At 44.6% G+C, this 23,153-nt stretch overlaps 1 protein-coding gene across 9 annotated transcripts in view; it reads right to left on the bottom strand.

Annotated features, from left to right (window-relative positions):
* Nucleotides 1–12,331, bottom strand: part of SH3TC2 (SH3 domain and tetratricopeptide repeats 2) — a 43,519-nt gene extending 31,188 nt beyond the window's left edge. For 2 of the 9 annotated variants that reach the window (XM_077924454.1, XM_077924460.1), the window contains exons 1-3: nucleotides 11,662–11,758; nucleotides 9,129–9,269; nucleotides 3,211–3,330 (exon numbers count right to left, since the gene is read on the bottom strand). In XM_077924454.1, the coding sequence (XP_077780580.1) occupies nucleotides 3,211–3,330; nucleotides 9,129–9,186 (178 nt within the window). In that variant the 5' untranslated portion in view covers nucleotides 9,187–9,269; nucleotides 11,662–11,758. Of the gene's footprint in view, nucleotides 1–3,210; nucleotides 3,331–5,961; nucleotides 6,032–9,128; nucleotides 9,270–11,661; nucleotides 11,922–12,076; nucleotides 12,256–12,311 lie in introns of those variants that run through there. The other 7 variants (XM_077924455.1, XM_077924458.1, XM_077924456.1 and 4 more) reach the window with 5 other exon arrangements.
* Between the last annotated feature and the right edge of the window lie 10,822 nt (nucleotides 12,332–23,153).

Below are 23,153 nucleotides of genomic sequence, written 5' to 3'. Positions count from 1 at the left end.
ACTTGGACCTGTTAAAAGGAAAGTTAAAAACTTGTTAAGAGGCCACACATGTAACCCACAATGCCTTTGAAAGCTGCCTCCAGAGTTCCTCCCTGCCTGTGTGTTGGAGAATGAGTGGACTTTTTTTCGTTACCACTAATGGAGCACTGATGGTTTCTCTATCTGCAACTGTGAGGCTTCCGAGGGCAGATTTCCTTCTCTGCCTGAGGAGTTCCACTCTGTCCTATTATCCCTGGGATGTCCTTCCATTGAGTGCAGTATAGGACTGCAACCATAAATTATTATTTTTAACATTTATGTATGTATGTATGTATGTATGTATGTATGTATGTACTGCCTGTTCCACAAAGTCTATTAAATATGTTTTGAGACCATTAAAAAAACCCCTGATTCATAGAATTGTACAGTTGAAAGGGAGCACAAGGCTCATCTAGTCCAACCCCCTGAAATGCAGGAATCTTTTTCCCAATGTGGGGTTTGAACCCACAACCCTGAGATTAAGAGCCTCATGCTCAAGGTCATGGGTTCGAACACCAACCCGGCACTGGCTGGAGTTGATTGGAGTTGTGGTCCAAAGGCACCAGGTAGACAGAGGCTGGTTTAGGCAATCTTTCGGAAGCTGCATAGGCTATGAGCACAAAAGATGGCCCCGTGTTGAGCTACTAAGAGAGAGTATTGATGTTTGCTGCTGATATTTTTATTTATTTTATTGGCTGCTTGCTTGTTTTCGTTTCGTCTTTCACGACAGGGTCCTTGTAAGGCACCTTGAGCAAAGAACAGAGGTGGGGATTGAAATGTTTTCAATAAATGAAAAAATAGGCCAGATTTGGAAGAGTAAGCCTGATGCCAATGCAAGAGCGAGAGAATGATTCCTGCGATCTTTGCTTATAACTATAAGCACCACAGAAATGTTTCTATAACAGCAGATCACTATCTCAGTAGCCTCCCTGAGCCTCTATGGATTCCTGTTCTTGCTTTGAGCAGCAACTGGGATTTTGTGGAAACCAAGCCTGTGGGGGAAAGGGCCGCCTAGTTACTCCTTGGAGGAAGAGAGTGGATTTGCATAAGTGTTTGCTCATCAATTTTCTGGGGGAAATGGAGATTTCCCATAACTGCTGCAATCTGAAAAATCTAGCCAGGCTCATTCAACTCCACACATCATTACACATAGTCATAAAACTCTTAGAATCAGGAAATTTAGGCAGCAATTAAGTTAATGATGCTGGAGGCTCATGTGTTGTTGTTTTTTTAAAAAAAAACAAAGCCAGCAAGCTCTTCCCAAGCTGTGCAAGCCTAATAGGAGTTTAAAACCTGGGTCTTGTCAGTGGTTAGACAGGACTTGATCTGTGTGCCAGGAAATATGGGCTGCAAACAATGGCATGTTTTTATAAGCAGGCTCACTAAACAGTCCCACTCCATTGTCAGCTTTGCTAGTCTCTAAAACAAACTGTGAATTGATTTTATGTGGAACTGTAAACCATATTACAGCTACAAACAGGGGAAATATAGCTCTGTAGATGCTCATTTAGCAGGTTTTTTGCTTTGCTTTGGAGAGTTTCAGAGCAGAGCCATCATGTCTGATTTTGACAGCTGGGTAAAAAACAGCATGGGAGATTTGCCCAAGCACCTGAAATGGCCCAATGGCAGGGTGTGAAACCGGTAAATTATTATAGCTAGCAAGCTCCATCCTACCAGTGCCAGTTCAGTTACTTAATCTGCCATCCCCATGCCACCGTCTAGAAAAAGGCTTGGATGGATCCAAGATAAAATGACAAGCCACATTGAACTGCCTAGGAGCTAAAAGCTACTTGAGATTAGGAATGAAAGGATCGGTCTATTTCCATTCCATGTTAATATACACATTTGTTCAATCATAAGTTGATTCTGCCCCCTTTCCACGATAATCTGTGAGTTAATAATAATAATTCATATTTAAATACAGTGGTACCTCGTGTTACATACGTAATCAGTTCCAGAGGTCCGTTCGTAACATGAGGCATGCTTTCTCTAATGGTGCCTCCCGCTGCTGCTGCACTGCCAGAGCGCGATTTCCACTCGCATCCCGGGGCAAAGGTCGCAACAAGGGGCATCTATTTCCGGGTTAGCGGAGAGCATAACCCACAGCATTCATAAGGGGGACAGTACGTAACACGAGGTACCACTGTACATATTTTATATGAAAACACTATTTAAACAATATTTTATCTCAGTATTTTAAGGTAAATGCATTTTACCTTAAAATATGGTGTTCATTTGTTTACGCATTTTGGTACTTTTTTGAGTCAATGTTTATATTGCAAAGTTCTAAGAAGTGCAAAATCCAAAGGATAAGTATTAGGGCCTTTCCGCACTTATCGTTTATAGTGGTATAGTTGCTGGAGGTTTTTTGGATTTTGTGGTATGCTGCCGCATGGCAGTGTCCTTATTCAGCTAGTATTTTGGAACAACATAATTAAAGCTTTTTCTTCTAATGCAAAACCCAGCTTTTCTGAAAGAACTGGAATGGCTCCTATGAAACTGTAAATGGCAAGTGCCGAAGGGCCTTATACAGGGTGTGTGAATTAGGTCCCTTCGCTTAAAAAGGCAGAATGGATGGAATACTGCTCTGTGTCTACAACAGAGTTTGTGTGAGGAGTGTAAACCACACCTGTCAGGGTTTCACCAACATAACACCAGCATTTCCCACAACAAACCAGGCTTTGCTGCTGTAGGCAGGAGAATACATACTGGAAAGCTGTGGCAAATCAGGACTCAGAGAACACACCCACAGATATTTAAGGATGTGGATCTGCCTTTGACACTTGATGTGCTTACTCTGGAAAATGCTAGGGTAAAGCTGGTATAGCCAGAGTGAAACGAATTTTCCATGTAAACTATGAAATGGCTCTAAAATGCAATTTAACACAGGGCCATAGCATTTCTCATCATTCTAACACACAACAGGCACCAATAAACACAGGCCAGAGTTACATACATAGACATAGCCATGAAACAGAACACATCTAGTGTTAGTATATATGTCCCCAAGTGTCTTAGCCATTCTCAAAACATAACCAGGCCACCTCTGAGCTAGTCCTTCAGAATCATTTTACAGTATGGGGCAGTCCAGGCTTCACTGCAATACAGAAGTACACACACACAAACACTCTCACACACACACACACTTCTGGAAGGAAGAACAAAGTGTTGTTGTTGTTGTTTCAACAGTACCTGATGCCATCTTCCCCTCTTTGAACCATCTTTCTGGGGGTTCAGCTGTGTACTGTTGCAGACTGGACCAACTGGCCAGGCACACAGGTTGATCGGATGAACAAGAGGATGCCTCTTCACCTGGAGAACACATGCAGCCAGAGATGAGATGAGATGCAGGATAAAAAGATATTGCTGATTGCAGAGCTCCCCAAGAGTCTTACTCCCATGCACCCGAGATGACGACAGCAAATAAATTAACCCCTTGCCGTCACAATGGATAGGACCTTTCCTCTCCCTTTCTCATGCAACATTTGCAACAGGGCTGGCTGAAGCCATTTCTCTTAACCACAATTTCTTAGCTCTTTATTTTAGTCCCAACAGTCTTTTAAAGGAGGAACTACTTCTGCTTAGACAGATGAACCGAAACTACTTTCACAGTTAGTATCAACTATCAGGAGCCAGTCACACTGCAATCAAAACGAGATTTTGTGACAGCTTCTTGTGAGAATCCCAGAGCATTGTGGTCTCCGTTCATTGCTTGAGTATACTACCAATTAAAACTGGCAGTGACTGTGGAGGAAAGATGGAGGGAGATTCTACTGCTTCAGACTGAAATCATCAGCCTTAGGGCAGGTTCACACAATCCTGTGCTACTCTGGTACTTTACACTTGATAACCCTTGTGCTTGATGATTTGCAGCTGGTTGTATGAGTGGACTCTACCGTAAAAAGTATATTTTTGAGGTGACACAGAAGTTCCATCCAGTGGGCGCTGGTTCATTACGGCAAATGGGGCACTGTGCCCCACCAGCCTCAGTCCGCCTTCAGTCAGCTGCCTGCCTGCCTTCTTCCTTACATCCAAGGCTAGGGGTTGGTTCTATGCACATGTGACATAGATACCTGCCACATGACCCCAGGCATCTGCTGCTCAATTGAGTGGCATCAGAAAAAGCCAAAGCTCATGAGCTTGCTTGCTTCTGTTGTACTTATTTGTATGGTTTCAATTGAGATAATAGATAGTTTTACTTCTAATTGTTTTTAATGGCTTTCCCCCTATGTTTTCACCAGTTCTCATTTTTATATCTCAGCTGTCTTGAGTTCCATCAAGGCAGAAGGTGGGGTATAAATGAAATAATAATAATAATAATAATAATAATAATAATAATAATAATAATATAAAGGCAGGGTCAGAAGTGGCTCCAAGTACTGTAGTCACTGAGTGATGAATGTGAACATGTGAACCAGTCTTAATTTGAACCATAATCTAATCTAAACCTTTCCCTGTTGCTTAAGGGGAAACAGAAGACAGAAGAAGGCACACTGAATTGTACCTGCAACTGAATTCCATTCAAAATCACATATTAAAATAATTAACACACACCATGCTCCATCCAAAACAGAAAACATTATATAGTATAGGGGTAAAAAAAAATATATGGTGGGGCATATCCAGTGCTGTTCTACCAGTGCAGCAGATTTCTGCTTAAGCAGCAGCATTTCCCCATCCTCTCCCTTTCAGCCCTGCAGGCACCCTCAAAACCTGTTCCAGGGGATTGGAGGAACCCTCCCCCCCCCAAAGAGCAGATTTTGAAGACACAGAGGGAGAGCAGGGGCAAGTCCAGTTGCACAAGTGGAACTCTGCACACACGGTGTTGGATACAAGCCAGTATCTTTATTGTTCTCCAATCAGGACTGTTAATTATCTGACTCACATATTCAGCTTTTATTAAAGCAAGGCCAAAAATCACTGCCCAAGGATTTCTCAGTATATCACCGTGAACCTCCCTTATTCAAGAGGAGGATGGAAATGAGTTTCCCCACATCAAGACAGAACCATGACAGCCTAGATAACAGCCATGAAAACAAGAAAATCTGTGTTGGGAATGATGTAGAAGAGGAAAATAAAATGGCACATATCATAATGTCATTCTATAAACCTACAAGGTAACTGCAAATGGAATACTATGTGTGGTTTTGTTCATCCCATATAAAAAAAGGATATTGAGGAGAGCTGTAGAAAAGATGCAGCCAATGGTTAATGAAAACAACCAGAAGAACATCATCTTCATGGAGAAAAGATCAGGAAGTTGGCATTTTTTCATTTGGAAAAAATGCGGGCTAAAGCAAGGGAGGAGCATATTAAGAGGTTTACAAAAGTGTGCCTGGTGTAGAGAGAGAGACAGGGAAACCCAAAAATATCTCTCATGCATCATCCTCGGCCACCATTTCTTCTCACAATTCAACAAAACTAGATTCTTCTGCTTGTGAGTTGTTGGCCATAAAAGGAATTAAATCAGATAGATAGATAGATAGATAGATAGATAGATAGATAGATAGACAGATAGATATTAGAATGCAGTAGCATCTGCAAACTAGATTACGATCTGTTGATGGCTGGAAGTAGGAAAGACGGAATTGGAGCATGCAACATATTTTCCATGAGGGAAGCTGTAAGATTCCAGTACTGCAGACATAAACTGAATTAACAACACAATTCTAATCATGCCTGCTCAAAAGTAAATCCTCTTGAACTCACTGAGGGTTTACCCCCAGGTAATTTTGATTAGGCTTGCAGCCTAGATACACCATCCTGTTTATAGGGTGCTTCTACCCCCTCAACCACTGGTGATCTTGCGGAGAGCAAAGCAGCAGGCTGCTAGGTTGACAGACCCTGTTTGATCTTATTCTGCTGTGCTGATTGACGGCTCCTGCAGAGTTACACCACAGAAGGCTAAAGGGCAAATACAGAAGGAGGCTGTGAGCAACTCACCTGTGGACCACAGTGAAAATTTCCTCTGGAAAGGGGCACCAAAGCAGCAGCCCATGTGTCCACCAGCCCATGCAGCCCCAAGGCCAGCAGTTTATCCTTCCTAGCAGACCCGGGACAAGACCAATGCAACCCACCACATCAAAAGTACTCTTGTTAGTCATTGGAGAAACAGCCTCTCAATGCACAATGCATCTTTTGATGGCCGCCCTGCATTTGGAAGGTGGGAGGTGTGGCTGGGCATTTGTCCCAAGAGGCAGCACCGAGCCAGCCTCAACTCTCCCCTGCTCCACTAGTTTGTCGCCCCTCCATGCCGCTTCAGATTGTATCTCAAATGCCAGGCAGTACATTCCTAGCATTCTGAGCTTTGGTGGGTGGTGAAAAAAAATCCAGATGTCTCTTGAAAGGCTGGTTTGGGTCCTCCTTAAAGACAGGCATGAAAAGCCCACACATCTGCATGGCATAATTTGTGAGTTATGCAAATGAGGTGCACTACTTATGCAAATCAAATCCTCTGCAAATCTTAACTGATATAATTTTCAGGAGGTGATCTGCTCCTGCTGTATAAATGAAAACAGCAGGCCAAGAGCTGCAACAGAAACCGATCATCCTAAACCTTTTCACTGTCAGAGTTTCTCTCATTAGTGCTCCTACAAGCTGCGCTACATTTTCTCTTCTCTTGCAACCAAAATACATAATCCAAGCTATTGTTCCCCATGACACTGTATCACAAAACCGCTCGTTTCAATCAATAGGAGAATGAGAATTTTACATTGAAAAGATTGGGTAGAATTCAAAATGTTGAACTCAGACCAGACCTGTTGAAATCAATCAACCTAACTTAACTGTGTTCATTAATTTCAGTGGCCCTGCTCCAAGTAAAACTTTTATCATTGCTATCATTTATACCCCGCTTTTGTATGTATCATATACCCAAAGCAGCATATAATAAAAGCAATATAAAACAGCATAGCTCATGCAGCATAAATGAAGTGATGGAAAGAGGTGGATAGAAACCAGTCTCAAAAGGGCACTTTTACTGAAAAGCTTTCTGGAATAACAAGAGTGGCAGGGACGAGTGTGTCCCTGTTTGGAGGCTCCTCCTGAATTTGGCTTCTACAATAAGAAAGACTCCATCCTTCATGAGCACCCATCGTATATCCAGCAACAAGAGCCTCTCTTGGAGAGTTCTAGTGTACACTTAGATGAAATGGGACAGTTGACAAATCTCAGTCCCTGCCCACTTGGAACTCAATGCAGGTGGCAGATGATGGGTGAAAAAGGTCCATTCTCTTGGCTCCAGGTAACACCCTAGCAGCTGCATTCTGGGGAAACCAAAGCTACCTGACTGTCTTCAAGGTCAGCCGCACATAAAGTGCATGACACACTAGCCCAACTTGGTGGAGATGAGGACATGAATCACAGGAGCCAGATGTGACTTATCCAAGAATGGGTGCAGTTGGCATAATAGGTAAATTGGTCAAAGTCACCACTGTCTACCCATGCCTGGACAGCTGGGAGTGGTGGCTCCTGCAGCATCCCCATGTGGCAGATCTGTGGATTCAAGGGGACTGCAACCCCATCCAGAACAAGCTGCACACCTCCACCTGAATGGTCAGGTCCTCCTCTTGGGAGCGGGTGGTGCTGTGGTCTAAACCACTGAGCCTCTTGGGCTTGCTGATCAGAAGGTTGACAGTTTGAATCCCTGCAATAGGATCCCTGCGATAGGATGAGCTCCCGTTGCTCTGGCCCAGCTCCTGCCAACCTAGCAGTTCCAAAGCAGACCAGTGTGAGTAGAGAAATAGGTACCGCTGTGGCAGGAAGGTCAACGGCGTTTCTGTGCACTCAGAGGCTTCCGTCACGGTGTTCTGTTGCGCCAGAAGTGGCTTAGTCATGCTGGCCACATGACCCGGAAAGCTGTCTATGGACAAACACCAGCTCCCTCGACCTGAAAGCGAGATGAGTGCCGCTACCCCATAGTCGCCTTTGACTGGACTTAACCATCCAGTGGTCCTTTGCCTTTTACCTTTACAATGGAATGCATTGTTTCTTATTGGACATTATATAACCCTTAGCACCACTGTTTATAAGCAATCACCCATCCTTATAAAGCAGGAATGGGGAACCTCAGGCTAGGGGAGGGAGTTGAATATGCCCCTCCAGGCCTGTCTATGTGGCCCATAGAACTCTCGCCATGCCACACACCCAAGGGCCACCTCCCCTTACGGACAGCCATCCAAGTGCCACATACCAGTGATGGGTGGGGACACAGGCCAAAGTAGACTGAGCAAAAAATGTACCTTGGAACAGCATTATTATTAATAATAATATTAATAATTAAATTTGTATACCACCATATGCCCGTAAATCTCAGGGTGGTTCACAACATAAAATCACAATATTAAAAAAAACACACTAAATACAGAATAAAAACAAAGACAACCCAATCACGCCCCCCTTTCACAATGCATTTTAAAAGGGCATTGAATGTCAATCAGCCAAAGGCCTGGTCAAAGAGGGTATGCTTGCACCTCCCTCTGTCTTCCACTCAGCCAAGCAAGAGGCATTGTCAGAATTCAAGGGCATATTCCAGTCAGGCATGAAGCAAGGCCAGGGAGGGATGTGGCCTGAGGGGAATTCTGAGGGCCAGACAGAGATGTCTGAAGGGCCACATCTGACCCCCAAGCCTGAGGTTCCCCAAATAAACTTGAACTTGGGATAGTGTTCTGCCGCCTTTCCTGTCACAACTGAATGCTTATCAGTTATCAGAAGATCTATCTATTTCATGCAAAACCCTCATTCACGTCAGTGGAGTTCAAGGCATTCAGCCATGGGCTAAAGATAAGAGAATCAAACACACTCAATGGAAAAACAGAAAGTAAAAAAAAAAAAAAAGGGACAAGCGGGGAAGCTGCACTCTCTGCACTGACCCTCTCACCCTTCTTCATTTATAATACTGGATCCGTTCACAATGACCTCTCTCAACTCCTGTCCCCATCACTACCGGATGAAAAGAAAACACCTGTTTACATTTTCACTGCAACGAAACCATTGGCCCCCTTATGCAAAAAGCATTCATGGCTTTAGAATTACACCCAGCAGCATGTAATTCAACAAAGCACAGTCATATGCCTCCTCACACAATAATAATAATAATAAAAATCACTCACCAACATGAGGGGAAGAGGGGTCACTGCTAGGCCTTGGCTTGCCAATTTCTAGGGTCATGAATATGCACAGACTATCTCCATCACACACATATTTTTTACATCTTCCCCACAGCTGCAGGAGGGCTGGATTTTTGCTCGTCCCTAGTGAAGCAAGGTAGATTACCCACCCCTATCTAATACACAGCATCCCGGACGCAATTGTGTGGATAAACACAGTATTGCTAGCCAAAAAATTGGGGGGGGGGGTACGGCATGGAGTACCCAGAATTGTGGGTGGTGGTTAGGTACAGCCTCCTCTTTACCCTCACCAATCATCACAAATATGGCCCCAATGTGTAGCTATTTGTATTGGAAATAGGTAGCTGTCCAAACACATCCTCCAGAGGGGGCGGGGACCTTTATTTAACATAAAATTATCTTTTCCACTGTATTTATTTATTTATTTACTCATTCATTCATATAAAATTTCTATAACACCCTTCGTCCGAAGATCGCAGGATATGCTAGGTTAATTGGATTCCGTGCTGGAAGCCTGGTAGGAAGCAAAGCCATGGCCATATAATAAACTGGCCAGGTCTTCTTGCTGTTTTATATTAAAGTTCTTTGCTGCAGTTGTGAACACTGGAAACCTAAGGGCTATTTGTTATATTCCTCTTCTCTATTTGCAAAAGGTAGGAAAGGTAAAGAGAAACTGCAAAGAAACGGTAACATCCAATCAGACTCAAAAGTTCAGCAAATAAAGCCAGATTTGGGCAAGCAGTTATAGAATAAAAAAGTAAAGGGTAAAGGGACCCCTGACCATTAGGGGTTGTGGCCAACTCTGGGGTTGCGGCGCTCATCTCGCTTTATTGACCGAGGGAGCCAGCGTACAGCCTCCGAGTCATGTGGCTAGCATGACTAAGCCGCTTCTGGCGAACCAGAGCAGCACACAGAATTGTCATTTACCTTCCTGCCGGAGCAGTACCTATTTATCTACTTGCACTGGTGTGCTTTTGAACTGCTAGGTTGGCAGGAGCAGGGACCGAGCAATGGGAGCTCACCCCGTCACAGGGATTTGAACCACCAACCTTCTGATCTGCAAGTCCTAGGCTCTGTGGTTTAACCCACAGAACCACCCGTGTCCCTTAGTTATAGGGTAAAGAGGTGCAATTCATTCACGATCTGGAGCTCTTACTGCTCAATCCAAGGGTCAGAGTGCCTGGAATGAGAGAAGGGCATGACTCCCATGCAACATGGCAACTCTTCTTAGTGGCAAACAGATCCTCTTTTCCTACCACGCATTTAGCAATATCTCAACTTCCTTCAACAAGTCTGCATAGCTCCAGTAGCTTATATGATTCAACGTTTCAATTATGCATACTCATCCCTGTTTATTCAAGAGAAATTTGTCCAGAGGGGGATGGGAACTATCCCTGGTGCTTACTTACAATCACAGCTGCCGATTTAGGCCACTGATTGACTTCCAAGTAAACATGCATAGGATTATTATGCAAATCACCATTTTACCTGTTTTTGTGTACAAAGGGCTGAAGCCATCCTGAGCCCATGTCCTTGGGAGTTCAGGGAGTATGCGGGGATGTGAAGACTGGAATCCTATGCACATTTACCTGGGAGTAAACCCCAATGAATTCAGTGGGACTTCCTACTGAGCAGACATGAACAAGATTCCATTGGCTGACACAAATTAAAGCATTCTGAATCTGATAGATTAGATAGATAGATGATAGATAGATAGATAGATAGATAGATAGATAGATAGATAGATAGATAGAGATGTCCCTGCACATGCTGGACTGCACGCTGCACATCTGAACTGCACGCTGGTCCAGATTCTCTTGCTACATCTACCACAGCAGGGCCACTGTGGCGTAAAGCTTACAAGTGCTGTCATTGGATTAGATCAAGCCTGAGTGGCTTAATTTTTAAGCTGACAGGCGTACCTTGGTTCTCGAACAGAATCCGTTCCAGAAGTCAGTTTGATTTCTGAAAACGTTCAAAAACCAAGTGCTCCAGAACCCTGGAATGTCGGAATCTGCTTTGTGCAGAATCTGACCCATCGGTCCACTTAGCTCAGCACTGCCTGCGCTGACTGGCAGCAGCTCTCCAGGATTTCAGACAGGGAACTTTTTCAACCCTACTTAGCAATGACAAGGACTGAAGCTGGGACCTCCTGCAAGAAAAGCAGGTGCTCTATCACTGTTCTACGGAGAGGGAGAGGGAGAGGGAGAGGGAGAGGGAGAGGGAAAGAGAGAGAGAGAGAAGAGCAAGAGGGCGAGAGAAGCAGCCCATGATGCAAGCATAAGACTTTCGCTTCCGGAGTCCGGATACCAAGAGAGCGGCTCCTCCATTCTTTGTGCCCGCTTTCTCGGTGCCGGGCGAGCGCAGGGGGCAGAGCGCGCCACACGGGCGCACACGCTGCCTCCGCCAAGGCATGCCAGGGAGGGGAGCGAAACGGTGGCTGGGAGGAGGACTCGGGGAAAGCGGGGGGGGGGGGGGGCGAGAAATCAGCAGGGACCAAATGGATGGTACTGACCTGGAGGCTCATCTACAGACGTTCTCTTCGACCCCCCTGTTCCCGGCTGGCCCTTCCCCTTCCCAAAGCACCTCGGGCGCGCAACTGGGAAGAGAGGCGAAAGGCGAGGAGGGGCGCGAGCGGGCGGGGAAGGGAAACTTGAGAGAAACTGTTCGCGCTGGGGTCCAGCTTCTGCCCCGCCCTGGCGCAAGGAACAGGAATTTCTCCAGAAGGGAGCCTTATCAGCCTTGCTGGTTTCCCAGCAGCGCAGCCGGACGGGGAGGTCAATGGGTTACCCAGGAGCGCAGCTGTAAACACCTCCGGAGAGGGCGGGAGAAAAATAAGGGGGGGGGGGGGAAGGCTGCCCGGCACAAACTGGAACGGGGCAATAATCAACAGGGTGTTTATCCGCCCCCTCCCCCGCGCACTACCTTACCAAACAATGAGAGCGCGGGAGGGGGGCGCCGCAAGTTTGCGAAGAGGAAACGGGTTGCCAAGTTGTTTACAGCCGCGTTGCTGTCCGCTGGCCTGAGACGCTGCCCGGCTTATTTGCTCAAACTAGCTCGTCTGGTCCAGCCACCTGCGCAACTCCCCCATTTCTAGGATCTCTCTTTCTCTCTCTCTCTCGCTCCCCCCCCCCTCCTGTGCCCTTGAAAAGAGAGGTTTTTCACCGCTGGTTAAACTTCAACTGAGACTGCAGAGCTGCCCTTGCTCCTTGCCACCCGTCTGGAAAGGAAGCAAAGGCAGGGGAGAAGGGTGTGAGCTAGATTCCTGTAGGGCCGGAAGGTTCAACTGTGGCTGGCCATATGTGCTGGACTCCAACTCCCATCAGCCCCAGCCAGCAGGGGCAGCGGTCAGGGCGGGCGGGAAGTGGTGTCCAGTCCAGCAATATCTAGAGATCACTAAGATAGCCACTGCTGGTGTAAGTCTGAGTGGCTATTTCGGGTAAGTTTCCCTCTTATTCCTTCTTGCCACGTTAGGAAGTTAAATGGATTTCCAGTTGCTGTCTGAGTCTGGCCCCGCTGCCTGCATGCAGCGGTGCCCTGGATGAGGGCCAATAAACGGAGTTTGAAACCTGACAAGACCAGTTTGGTTCCCATGTCTGGGAGGCAGGCCAGTTACCTGTTATGAATTTGGTCAAACTCTCTCTGAAGGATGAGGTATATGGTCTCTGGGTGCTCCTAAGTCCATCTTTGTCGCTGGAAACGTGTTTTTAGCAGCTAGGGACTCGTTTTTTTCATCTTAGGTTGGTTTAAGACTACTTAGGTTGTAGTTATGTGTTTTTTTCATGCTGTAAGCTGCTCTGAGCATGGTTTGAACTGTGGAAAGACGGCATGCAAATGAAATCATGTATGTATATGTACGACATGTCATGGGCATAGCCAGGATTTTTGTTAGGGAGGCAGGCCTTTGTGGTGGGGGGAGAACCTCAGTTTGCTATATATTTTATTGATTTTTATTGATGGGGAGCTGGCCCCCCCCCAGATATGCCTATGACAGCTGTGACCATTCCTAGACCACAGTGGCCCAGACACTGGAAATCTCAGTACAGGTACTGGATTACTGCAATATGTTCTATGTAGAGCTGCCCTGTTAATTGATCTGGAAGCTACACTTAGAGTAGAAGATGGCAATAGCAGACAACACTATTGCTGAGAGAACTGCACTGGCAGACAGTGTGCTACTGGGCCCTAGCTAAGGTGCTGTTGTTGGTTTATAAACCCCTAAGCAACTTGGAGCCAGTTTGCAGGAGGGACAGCCCCATTCATTTCTGCCCAAGCAGTATGTTTGTCAGCCAAGGCACTTTCCTGATGCCACATGATGCCCACTCTACAACCACCAGAAGCAGAGCTCCCTAATGTTGTGGACCTCCCTCCCAATATGTATTAAGCAAGCTTCTTCTGTTTAATCTTTAAGAAGTTTGCTCAAAACAAAACTATCTAACCAAGCCTTCCCTGTAGTAGGACCAGCTTTGCAGTTCTTTGATTGCTAAACAGTTTTTAATATTTTTATTTTGTCAAATGTTAATTGTTCGTTGCTTAGGGGAAAGTGAGCAGCATAGGAATATGAGAAATAAATAAACGTGTGTGTGTAAATATGTATAATAGCTTAATCCATAAAAACATAGGTTTGTGAGTTTGCCTGTGAATGGATCTGCCACCATAGTTTTGCCCTAAAATGATGACTGATAAGAGTCTTGGATTTGGTACCATGATGATAGCATTTCTAAATGGCTGTGGACTGTCCCCTGCAAGGATAATTCACTTGGGGTCATGTTTGACAGAAGTGTGTGGTGCACTGTGAGCAATAGCAGATGGCAGGGTCGGGTAGCAGGGCTTATCCAACCTCCCTTCTGTGAAGTCACTGTTGTTTACTGGGGGGGGGGGACGACAACAAGGTGTCGGTGAGGTTGGTGCTGCAAAAATACAATTCTTTAACCCACACCGGAGATAAATACAGGGCACTCTCTGATCAAGAAACTCAACCAGCTCCTGACCAACTGCCCTGATCTAGCCTGAAAGCTGCTTGACCAGATCTATGACAATGCTGTGAATGATGACCCCTAGGCAATGCTTGAACGAACTTTTTACCCAAGCCAATAGGGTGTTCCTGCTGGTGCACTTGCACAATGCTGACCTTACCCACTGCCTTGCCCCTCCCACTCTCCCTCATGATAAATCACAGTGATTCCACTGCCGGGAGGTCAGGTAAGCACCATGACCACCCCACCTTATCATCCACTACGGATTGTGTTTGAGAAAGAAACAGTAGCTGGCAGTTTTGGAGGAAACAAAGGCGGAGGAGAGAACGCAGAGAGTTTCTAGAAGTGACTAGCTGAAACTGGTGGTGCCACCTTGGAGACAGCCGCCCAAGTTCTCTCTCCTTTCTAGAAGTGCTTGTTTGCCTCTGTTTATTGTTGCCCTGTATTTTTGCAACCAAAAGTCTCCGTTCTCTCTCATCCGAAGAGAAGCAAAACCAGAAGTGCTGTCCTTGGAATTTCTCGTCGCTCAGAAGAACACATAAACAACATGGCCGATTGATTCACTAGTTAAACATAGAAGAACATCAGAAGATCCCTGCTGGACCACACTAACGGCTTGCTTAGTCTAGCACCCTGTTCCCACAACCAAATGCCTCTGGGAAGCACACAAGCAGGGCATGAGGGCAAAAGGCCTCTTCCATGGTTACTCTCCAGCAGCTGTTATTTATGTTAACTTCCAATACTGAAGATAACATAAAGCCATCATGACTAGGAACCAGTGATAGCTTTATCCTCCGTGACGTTGTCGAATCCCATTATGTTTATTCACACATCTCTCTATGAAATCATAAATGCAACCATGCCCAATGCCTCCAAAAGGGATGCACGTCACAGGAAGCATGCAGAACAATTCTGCCATTAGAAATCTCTACGCATGTTAATTCCGGAATAAATTGTTACTGGGGAATATTTTGTGTGATGCAAAATGCTCATTGTCCTTCATGGAGATTCTGAGGTGGACTGTAGATTACATTGCCGGTGGAAACAGGCCTGTTTGTTCAATTTATGGCTCACCTGGCATTCCAACCTTTGGCAGACATTCATTCAAAGGGAATCTGAAGAATGCAACACAGAGTTCATCCAGGGGCGAAACAAGCCTTTATTTTACCCAGGTCAAAGACCCAGTTTGGCGCACACACACACACCCCACACACAATTGTGTAAACACACATACAGGCAGGGAGCCTCAGTGCTGCCCCTCTGGAGGCTTCACCCAGGGCAAAAAAAAAACCCAGCTAGCTCCTTCACCCTGCCCCATAGCTATGGCACTGAGTTCATGATACAGTGGTACCTCAAGTTACATACGCTTCAGGTTACATACGCTTCAGATTACAGATTCCGCTAACCCAGAAATATTACCTCAGGTTAAGAACTTTGCTTCAGGATGAGAACAGAAATTGTGCTCCGGCGGCGCGGCGGCAGCAGGAGGCCCCATTAGCTAAAGTGGTGCTTCAGGTTAAGAACAGTTTCAGGTTAAGAACGGACCTCTGGAATGAATTAAGTACTTAACCCGAGGTACCACTGTATCCATCAAAGAACATGATACATTTAGCTGCTTGGAAGACTGAGCAGGGTCTTGTTTTTTTGGAGGGGCAGGGAGAGAGGAAATGGGAAGGCTACTTGCTTGCTTCAGGGTGGACAGGATTTCCTGGCAGCCTTTAGAAGGCAGGATGCAAGAAGTCCCTGCTGCAGGCATTTTGGCTGCTATTCAAGCCTACAAGGGCAGCATCTTGATGCTACTGCAGGGGTAAAAAGCCAGGGGTAGCCAACAGGGTGCCCTCCAAAGGATGCAAGATGATATAACCCCCCTCTTTCCTAACCACTGGGCTGGCCATACCGGCTGGGGCTGATGGGGCTTGGAGTCTTAACAGATATGGAAGGTACCATGTTCCTACCCCTGGTGCCATGTTGGCCATAACATCTCAACGTACAAAGTTTATTTGGGTTTGGGAAAATTTGCTACCAATGCGATGGCATCTTTAGCAACAATACTCAGGATTATAAAGCACTTTGAGAGTTCAGAGCACACACATTATTTCATTAACCAGCACTCATTACACCCGGCATGACCTCTTTCAACCCAAGCAACAATTTAAGAGAGAAGGATCACAGTCTCCTTAACAATCCTCCAAACCCACATGCCATTCCTCAGGAACACCTATATTATTGTGACGTGTGTTTTTTTAAAAAGTATCCACAGCACATGCTCTCTAAATGCCCCTTTTTGTGGCAACTTCACCTTCAGTTAAAATCTAAAATAATACCCTGATCTTGACTCAGATTGTTCTGACCAAGGTGAAAAGGAATATCCCAGCTGCCCTGTAGCTTTAGCATCTCTCTTCCAATGTGGTAACATCCTCTTTTAGCCAGAGCTTCCTGATGCCACCCATTATTAGAAATACAGAAGTTCTCACTCCTCAATGCATATAACATCCCAGTGCCTTCCTGTTCTTGGGATTCATCTGCAAAGCAGCCACTCCTAGCACTACAGGCCTCTTCTTTGGGGGAAATCAAGAAAACATCTGTAAACTGCACTCATTTCCTCTCCAAAGGAGCCAGCCCACAAGAGGCATGCAAGCACAGAAGGAAAGAAAACCCCAGGGAGCCTTGCCTTTAATGGGATCCAAAGTGCCAACTCCCTTCCATCCAGGAGAAGGGCGGGTTCTTCCAGTGCCTGTTTCTTGCTCCTGGTCTCGATTCCTTGGATGGCAGGAACAGTTCAACATGGGACTCCCGCAGCCTGCAGAAATCTTCCATCTAGTTTTAAAGGGGCAACGATACCGTGCAGGTGGAGAATTGCTCCTTGCTGGTTGATTCCCCATCGCTGAAGCAGCAGCGGCCAAGCAGAGGTCACTTCTGCCCCACCTTGGAGCTGCTTTTTCACTCTTGGACTGTGATTTTGTTTTGCTGCTAAGCTTTGCTAGAAATATCCCTATCTTGCATCTTCAACAGTGCTAAGTACCCTTAAATCCATCAATAATGCAGGGTGATCAATGGCCTTTTGATGCAGGTAGAGTGCAGGCATCAACCTGCAGAGCGGGATGTCATAGGCCTTTGTGGAGATGTGGGGCCACACAGGGATCTGAAAGGGAATTTCAGGGAACCCAGATGCCTCGGGGAGTTGCTAAGGGGGCTAGGGGCTGCGCAGTTTGAGGCCGCTGCTTCAACTGCAGTGCACAGCATTAAAGGGATCTAATATCTGTAAGAGCTGTTCCTTAATACTTGGACATGGGAAATGCACCTTGACCGCAGTCTAATGTATCTCTTGGACTCACTTTGCCATTCAGTTTTTTTTCCAACTAAGTGTTTGTTGGGAGTATGGCACTGAAAAATAATCCCAGCACCTAATTTTTGAGAGTCTGCATGAAATTTGACTTTACCAGAATCTTGTGCTGACTTGAAATGTTTCAGGTTTTAACTTTTATTAAAATAAAAAAATTCCTTCCAGTAGCACCTTAGAGACCAACTAAGTTTGTTATTGGTATGAGCTTTTGTGTGCATGCACACTTCTTCAGATACGCAAAATCTCTTACCAATAACAAGCTTAGTTGGTCTCTAAGGTGCTACTGGAAGGAATTTTTTTTATTTTGTTTCGACTATGGCAGGCCAACACGGCTACCAACCTGTAACTAGAACTTTTATTAAAGCGTTTGTATTCTGTGCTTTGCAAAATCAAGGTGTCGCCAGCACTTCTTCAGGAATAAGGGAAAATTACAAATCCAGTGAATAGAATTATGCCTAACCTCTCTCAGTATGGATAGCCTTCCACAACCTGGGGCCTCCAGATGTGTCCAGTCTTTACAATAATCAGAGTGCATCTGATGGCCACACAGAGGGAGGCCTTTTCTGCAGTGGCACCAACCCCTGTTCAATCTAAAATGTGTCAACTGTGACTCACTTTACATACAAATTAAATATTTGTTTGCTCAAGCCTTGTTTGAATTCATTATTTTGATTCTGGGTTTTTATTGACAGTATGTATTTTTTTGTTTTACTCTGTCTGTATTCTAGTCTTGATTTTGTGGCTAAGCAACATTATGGGAGGGGATTTTCTAGGACTAATGTAAGACCGCAAAGCTGCCTTGTTATTTTTGCTTTGGATGCTGCATGTTGTTATATTTATGGAAATGTGGCTTTTTGCATGTTACTATATTTTTGTTTTGCCATGTTATAATGAAATTGTTACTATGCGATTGTTTTGCTACATTATTCTGAAATTACCGTAATATTATGTTACTGTTTTGCTACCTTATTCTGAAATTGATATTGTGTTACTCTTTTGCTATGTTATAATGAAATTGTTATGTTATTGTTTTGCTGTGTTATTATCAAAAGTTTTTGTAGTGTTTGTTTGAGATGCATCCCTCTTTATTTGCTGTAAACCTTTTTGAACATTTTTTTTGTGTGTGGAGAAACAGCATACAAATAAAATGAATGAGTGAGTGAATTTTAAGGGTTTTTTATATTAACTGCTTAGAGATTTTTTATGTATATATTCCATTGATGAATTAAATAAACTCCCATCATCCCTAACCATTGGACATTCTGCCTGTGACTGATGGAGCTGTAGCCCAGCATCATCTGCAGGCGCCAGGCTGAGGAAGACCAATTTTCACATTTCACCATACAGTCACTGTCATTTCAAGCAAAATATAACTTGCAGGTGCTTTCTTTTCAGAGGAAACATCCATACTGCCTGGCCAGTCTCAGCGCAGTTGCCATGGCTCATTGGGAATAATATTCCTATGGTCCATAACAGCAGAAGTGGGTTGAACAAGTCACTCAAGACACATCCCCTAAGGTGGGGGGGGGGGGCTTCGTTGCACAGGTAAACAGCTTAAACAGAAGGAGCTAACAGGAAAACTCCATTTGCCCCATTAGTTCACAAGGGTCCACAGATCAGAGAGGAAGCTGACTTTTCAAGGAGGAAAATAGAACTGCCTTCTGTTTGCATAAGACAAGCCAGAGGAGAACAAAATTCTCAGTTGTATGGAATCCCTGCCATGACCTGACCTAGTCAAACAGAACACAAGAATATAATTGCAACACAGTTAATAAAGGTATAATTATTTGTATTCCCCTCACCCTAATTTCTACCAGAGCTTGCGGGGGGTGGACTGTAGTTGCCTAGAAATATACACATTAATTAGTTAATGAGTTTGAAAGCACATGGTGTTGAGGCAAGGCTCAGGTTGGTCCATGGCCAAGTGCTACGTGAAACTGTGGTACATACAGTAATGTTTCCTAGGTATCTGCAAAATAATAAACATTAATGAAAAATAGGGAGCCTAGGCTGATGAAAACACAGCAAGGTTATTTTGTTTTACCAGGTTTCAAATCACATGTGCCTGTCATGCTGCACACCAGTACAATTTGATGTGTTTCCAAGTCACCCACTCTTTGTCCGCACTGTGTGGTTTACATCTTCAAGCTGGATTGAAGCTGCTTTGCGGGGGAAAGGCATAAAAATGCAGTATTTCTCAAGAAGCAACAGGATAGATGTAGGTTGTTGATAATGTCATATGTACAGACTTCACAAACCAGTGGTGGGTGCAGAGTAAATGGGTGTGTGTACACTGCCTTAGAGTATTCTTTTGGTCAGTATTTTGGCCTTCTAAAAGTCTACACACAAAGACTTTGTAGTCACTATTGCGTTATGTGTTTGTATTGACTGCATTGACTGTGAAGACTCTCTAGCACAGAAAGATCAGTGTGACTGACACTGCAAATGCCATAGAATCATAGAGTTGGAAGAGACCCAGAGAGCCATCTAGTTCAGAGGAATCTTTTTGCCCAACGTGGAGCTTGAACCCACGACCTTGAGATTAAGAGTCTCAGGCTCTACTAACTGATCTATCAAGAACACACACCCCTTAGCACTGTAAATGGAACCTGATGCATTCACTGAGGACTGGTCTATCTTTCCCCACTCCCTTACACAGACTTCTCTTTCCTCCGAAGTTTGCTTTCTAAATGGACAGTAGCATTTCAACAATTCCAATATATTGTAAAATAGAACACTCAACTGTACAGTCCTATGACATTTACTCAGAAGAAAGTTCCATTGTGTCCAGTGGGTCTTGTTACCAACTTGGTGTGCATAGGATTTCAGGCAAAATAGATGGTGTATGTCCACCAATGAAAGAATGTGTGTGTGTGTGTGTGTGTGTGTGTAAATGTATATAACCGCTTAACTGTAAATTAAAACCTGTAAACTGTTTACAAAGAATATAAAATATACATTTAAAATATTGAGCATACAGTAATGTTTTAGGTTATTTTAGAAATATAGAATCTTGGAATCATAGAATTGTAGAGCTGGAAGGGACCCCAAGGGACATGTAGTCCAACCCCTGCAATGCAGGAATCTCAGCTAAAGCATCCATGACAAATGGTTGTATATTCTTATGCACATATATGTACATACACACCATATATTCTTATGTACTTACTTGGTGCTCTGTCCTGCATCCAGACACTTCCAGAACAGATGGACAGGAGTCCTTGTAGTAGGTTCATGTGCTTAGTCTGATGTGTTGAAGCACAATGTGTGCCCTGGCATCAAATAAAACACCGAGTCACCTCAGTCATATTGTTCTCCTGGTGGCTACAGTTCTGTTTAGAGATGGGGGTGTGGGGAATGAATTTGTTCAGTCATAAAAGTCATAAAAGTCAATTGTCAGATTATAAATATCTGGGCCTACTGGGAATGGAAACTGCTTGCAACTTCTTGTTCCCAGATGAAGGCAATTCCTTCCTTTAGAAATCCCCGACAGGAATTCCGATAAAGGACTCTGAAATATACTCGGAGTTGAGAGTGGATTTCATGCTCTTTATTCAGCACAGTGGTGAGGAGGGTGAGGAGGAATGAAAGTTCCCCCAAAGTATCTGCTTTATATACATTGTTTACACAATGGGCTGCACGTGATTGGCTAATTCCAGAATTCTCCCGTAGGCCAATCAGGTTGTGGATTCACTTCCATCTGGAGCTGGATTGGGTGGCTCCTGCAGACCAATCATACTGCTGCATTCTGAATCCTACTGTTCTAGGACCAATCAGACTGCTGCATTTTGGATCCTATTCAACTCAGTACATAACAGACTTGATACCAACAACCCTCATTAAAATAACTTAATAAACCTTCATCTCGTTCCCTATATTCTACAATCCATTGCCAAGCAGTCAAAAGGCCCATTGTTACTGGAATATATGCTGTCTGAACAGGGGGAGGTCCTCTGTACTTTATCTGTGGGTTTCTTTGGGGGAATCTGTACTTTCCACAGTGTCGAACACCTTCTAGCTGCAGGTTTTTTTAAAAAAAAATATCTGCAACACTAATAAACAGCGGTGGAATAGACTTTCTCTTTTACTTCTCTGTTTTTAAAAACATGGGGGGAAACATTTCAATAAGTGCTTTAATTGGATCTGGGCTGCCTTGCATTAGTTTCCAACTTAGCCCCTTCGGTAAAGCACTGAATATGATATTGTTTGTTTGTTTGTTTGTTTGTTTATGTGTCAATATCTTAAAATGTTCAGAAACCCCAGACTTGGGCTAAGATGGCAAAATGACAGTTCTGGAGAAAGGGCTTTAAAAAAGAGAGTTTTGCTTCCTCTTTCCTGAGTGTCGGGAAGTTCACAGCAGCAGTGAGAACATCAGTTCCCTTTTGAGCAGAGATCACTAGAGATGGACAGTACAGAATTGTTCAAGTGGGGGGTCTTGAAATGTCCAGCTTGAAAAGGAATCATACAGCTGCAGCCAGGAGGAGCAAAGGCTTCAGTTCGAAGGCAACACCAGGCTCTGCTCCTGGCTCTGTCATATCCAAGCACAGAAGCCAGTCTGCTTCAACGATCTGCTTTCAAGCCACCAACACAGTACCTTCCTTCAAGCCCCCATTTTCAAAGCATCACTATGTGGTGGACTGACAGGAGCTGGATTTAGGGGCAGGTGTGTGGGCTGCTAAGCTTGGGGTAGGGTTGCCATATTTTGACATTTGCCAACTTCTACTTTAACTACGGATCGCTGTGACCAGTGCCAGATTTACGTATAAGCTAAACAAGCTATAGCTTAGGGCCCCACTCTCTTGGGGGCCCCCCAAAAAATTAAAGGAAAAAACCTGGATGTACATTTTCAAAATATAAGATAAAAAAAATAAAAAATAAAACCTACATATAGCAACAGTGTTTTGTGTTGTGTAGGCTCCTATGACGTAAGTAATGGGCCCTGCCTGCTAGCCTGCTCCCTAAAATATCACAGGTTTGCTCATTTCTATATATAATACCTAATTATTTCACTATTAATATACTTCTTCTTAATTGTATTTCACTATTAATATACTTCTTAATTGTATTTCGGTTCAACAATTTATTTGATAAAATGCATATTTTGTTACGTGCAAATGGCTTTAGATACCTATTAGGTCCATAAATTACCATATAGAATATATTCAACACAAAAAACAGCAACAATTTGTTGTTGACAAAGGACAGCTGGACATATAAAGGGCCCCATTACCTTCAGTAGCTTAGGGCCTCATCAAACCTAAATCCCACCCTGGCTGTGACGACTCGACCCATGAAAAAGAGGATGTGTCCTAGAAAAAGAGGACATATGGCAACCCACTGGCTCCTGTCCAGACTACCTACTCAGCTATCCCATCAGCAGCTGAAACAGTAGAAAGAGCTTGTCTTCCACTGTAAAGCTGACACTGACTTGCATGGCTAACATTGCACCAGCATTTGTGTGTATTTTACAGGAAGGGACGCGGGTGGCGCTGTGGGTTAAAGCCTCAGCACCTAGGGCTTGCCGATCGAAAGGTCGGCGGTTCAAAACCCCGTGGCGGGGTGCGCTCCCGCTGCTTGGTCCCAGCGCCTGCCAACCTAGCAGTTCGAAAGCACCCCCGGGTGCAAGTAGATAAATAGGGACCGCTTACTAGCAGGAAGGTAAACGGCGTTCCGTGTGCGGCTCTGGCT

Source organism: Podarcis muralis, chromosome 2, assembly GCF_964188315.1.
Source record: "Podarcis muralis chromosome 2, rPodMur119.hap1.1, whole genome shotgun sequence".
NCBI classification, from domain to species: domain Eukaryota; kingdom Metazoa; phylum Chordata; class Lepidosauria; order Squamata; family Lacertidae; genus Podarcis; species Podarcis muralis.
Note: the sequence above shows the minus strand (reverse complement) of the source record. Positions and strands in the feature narration are given on the sequence as shown.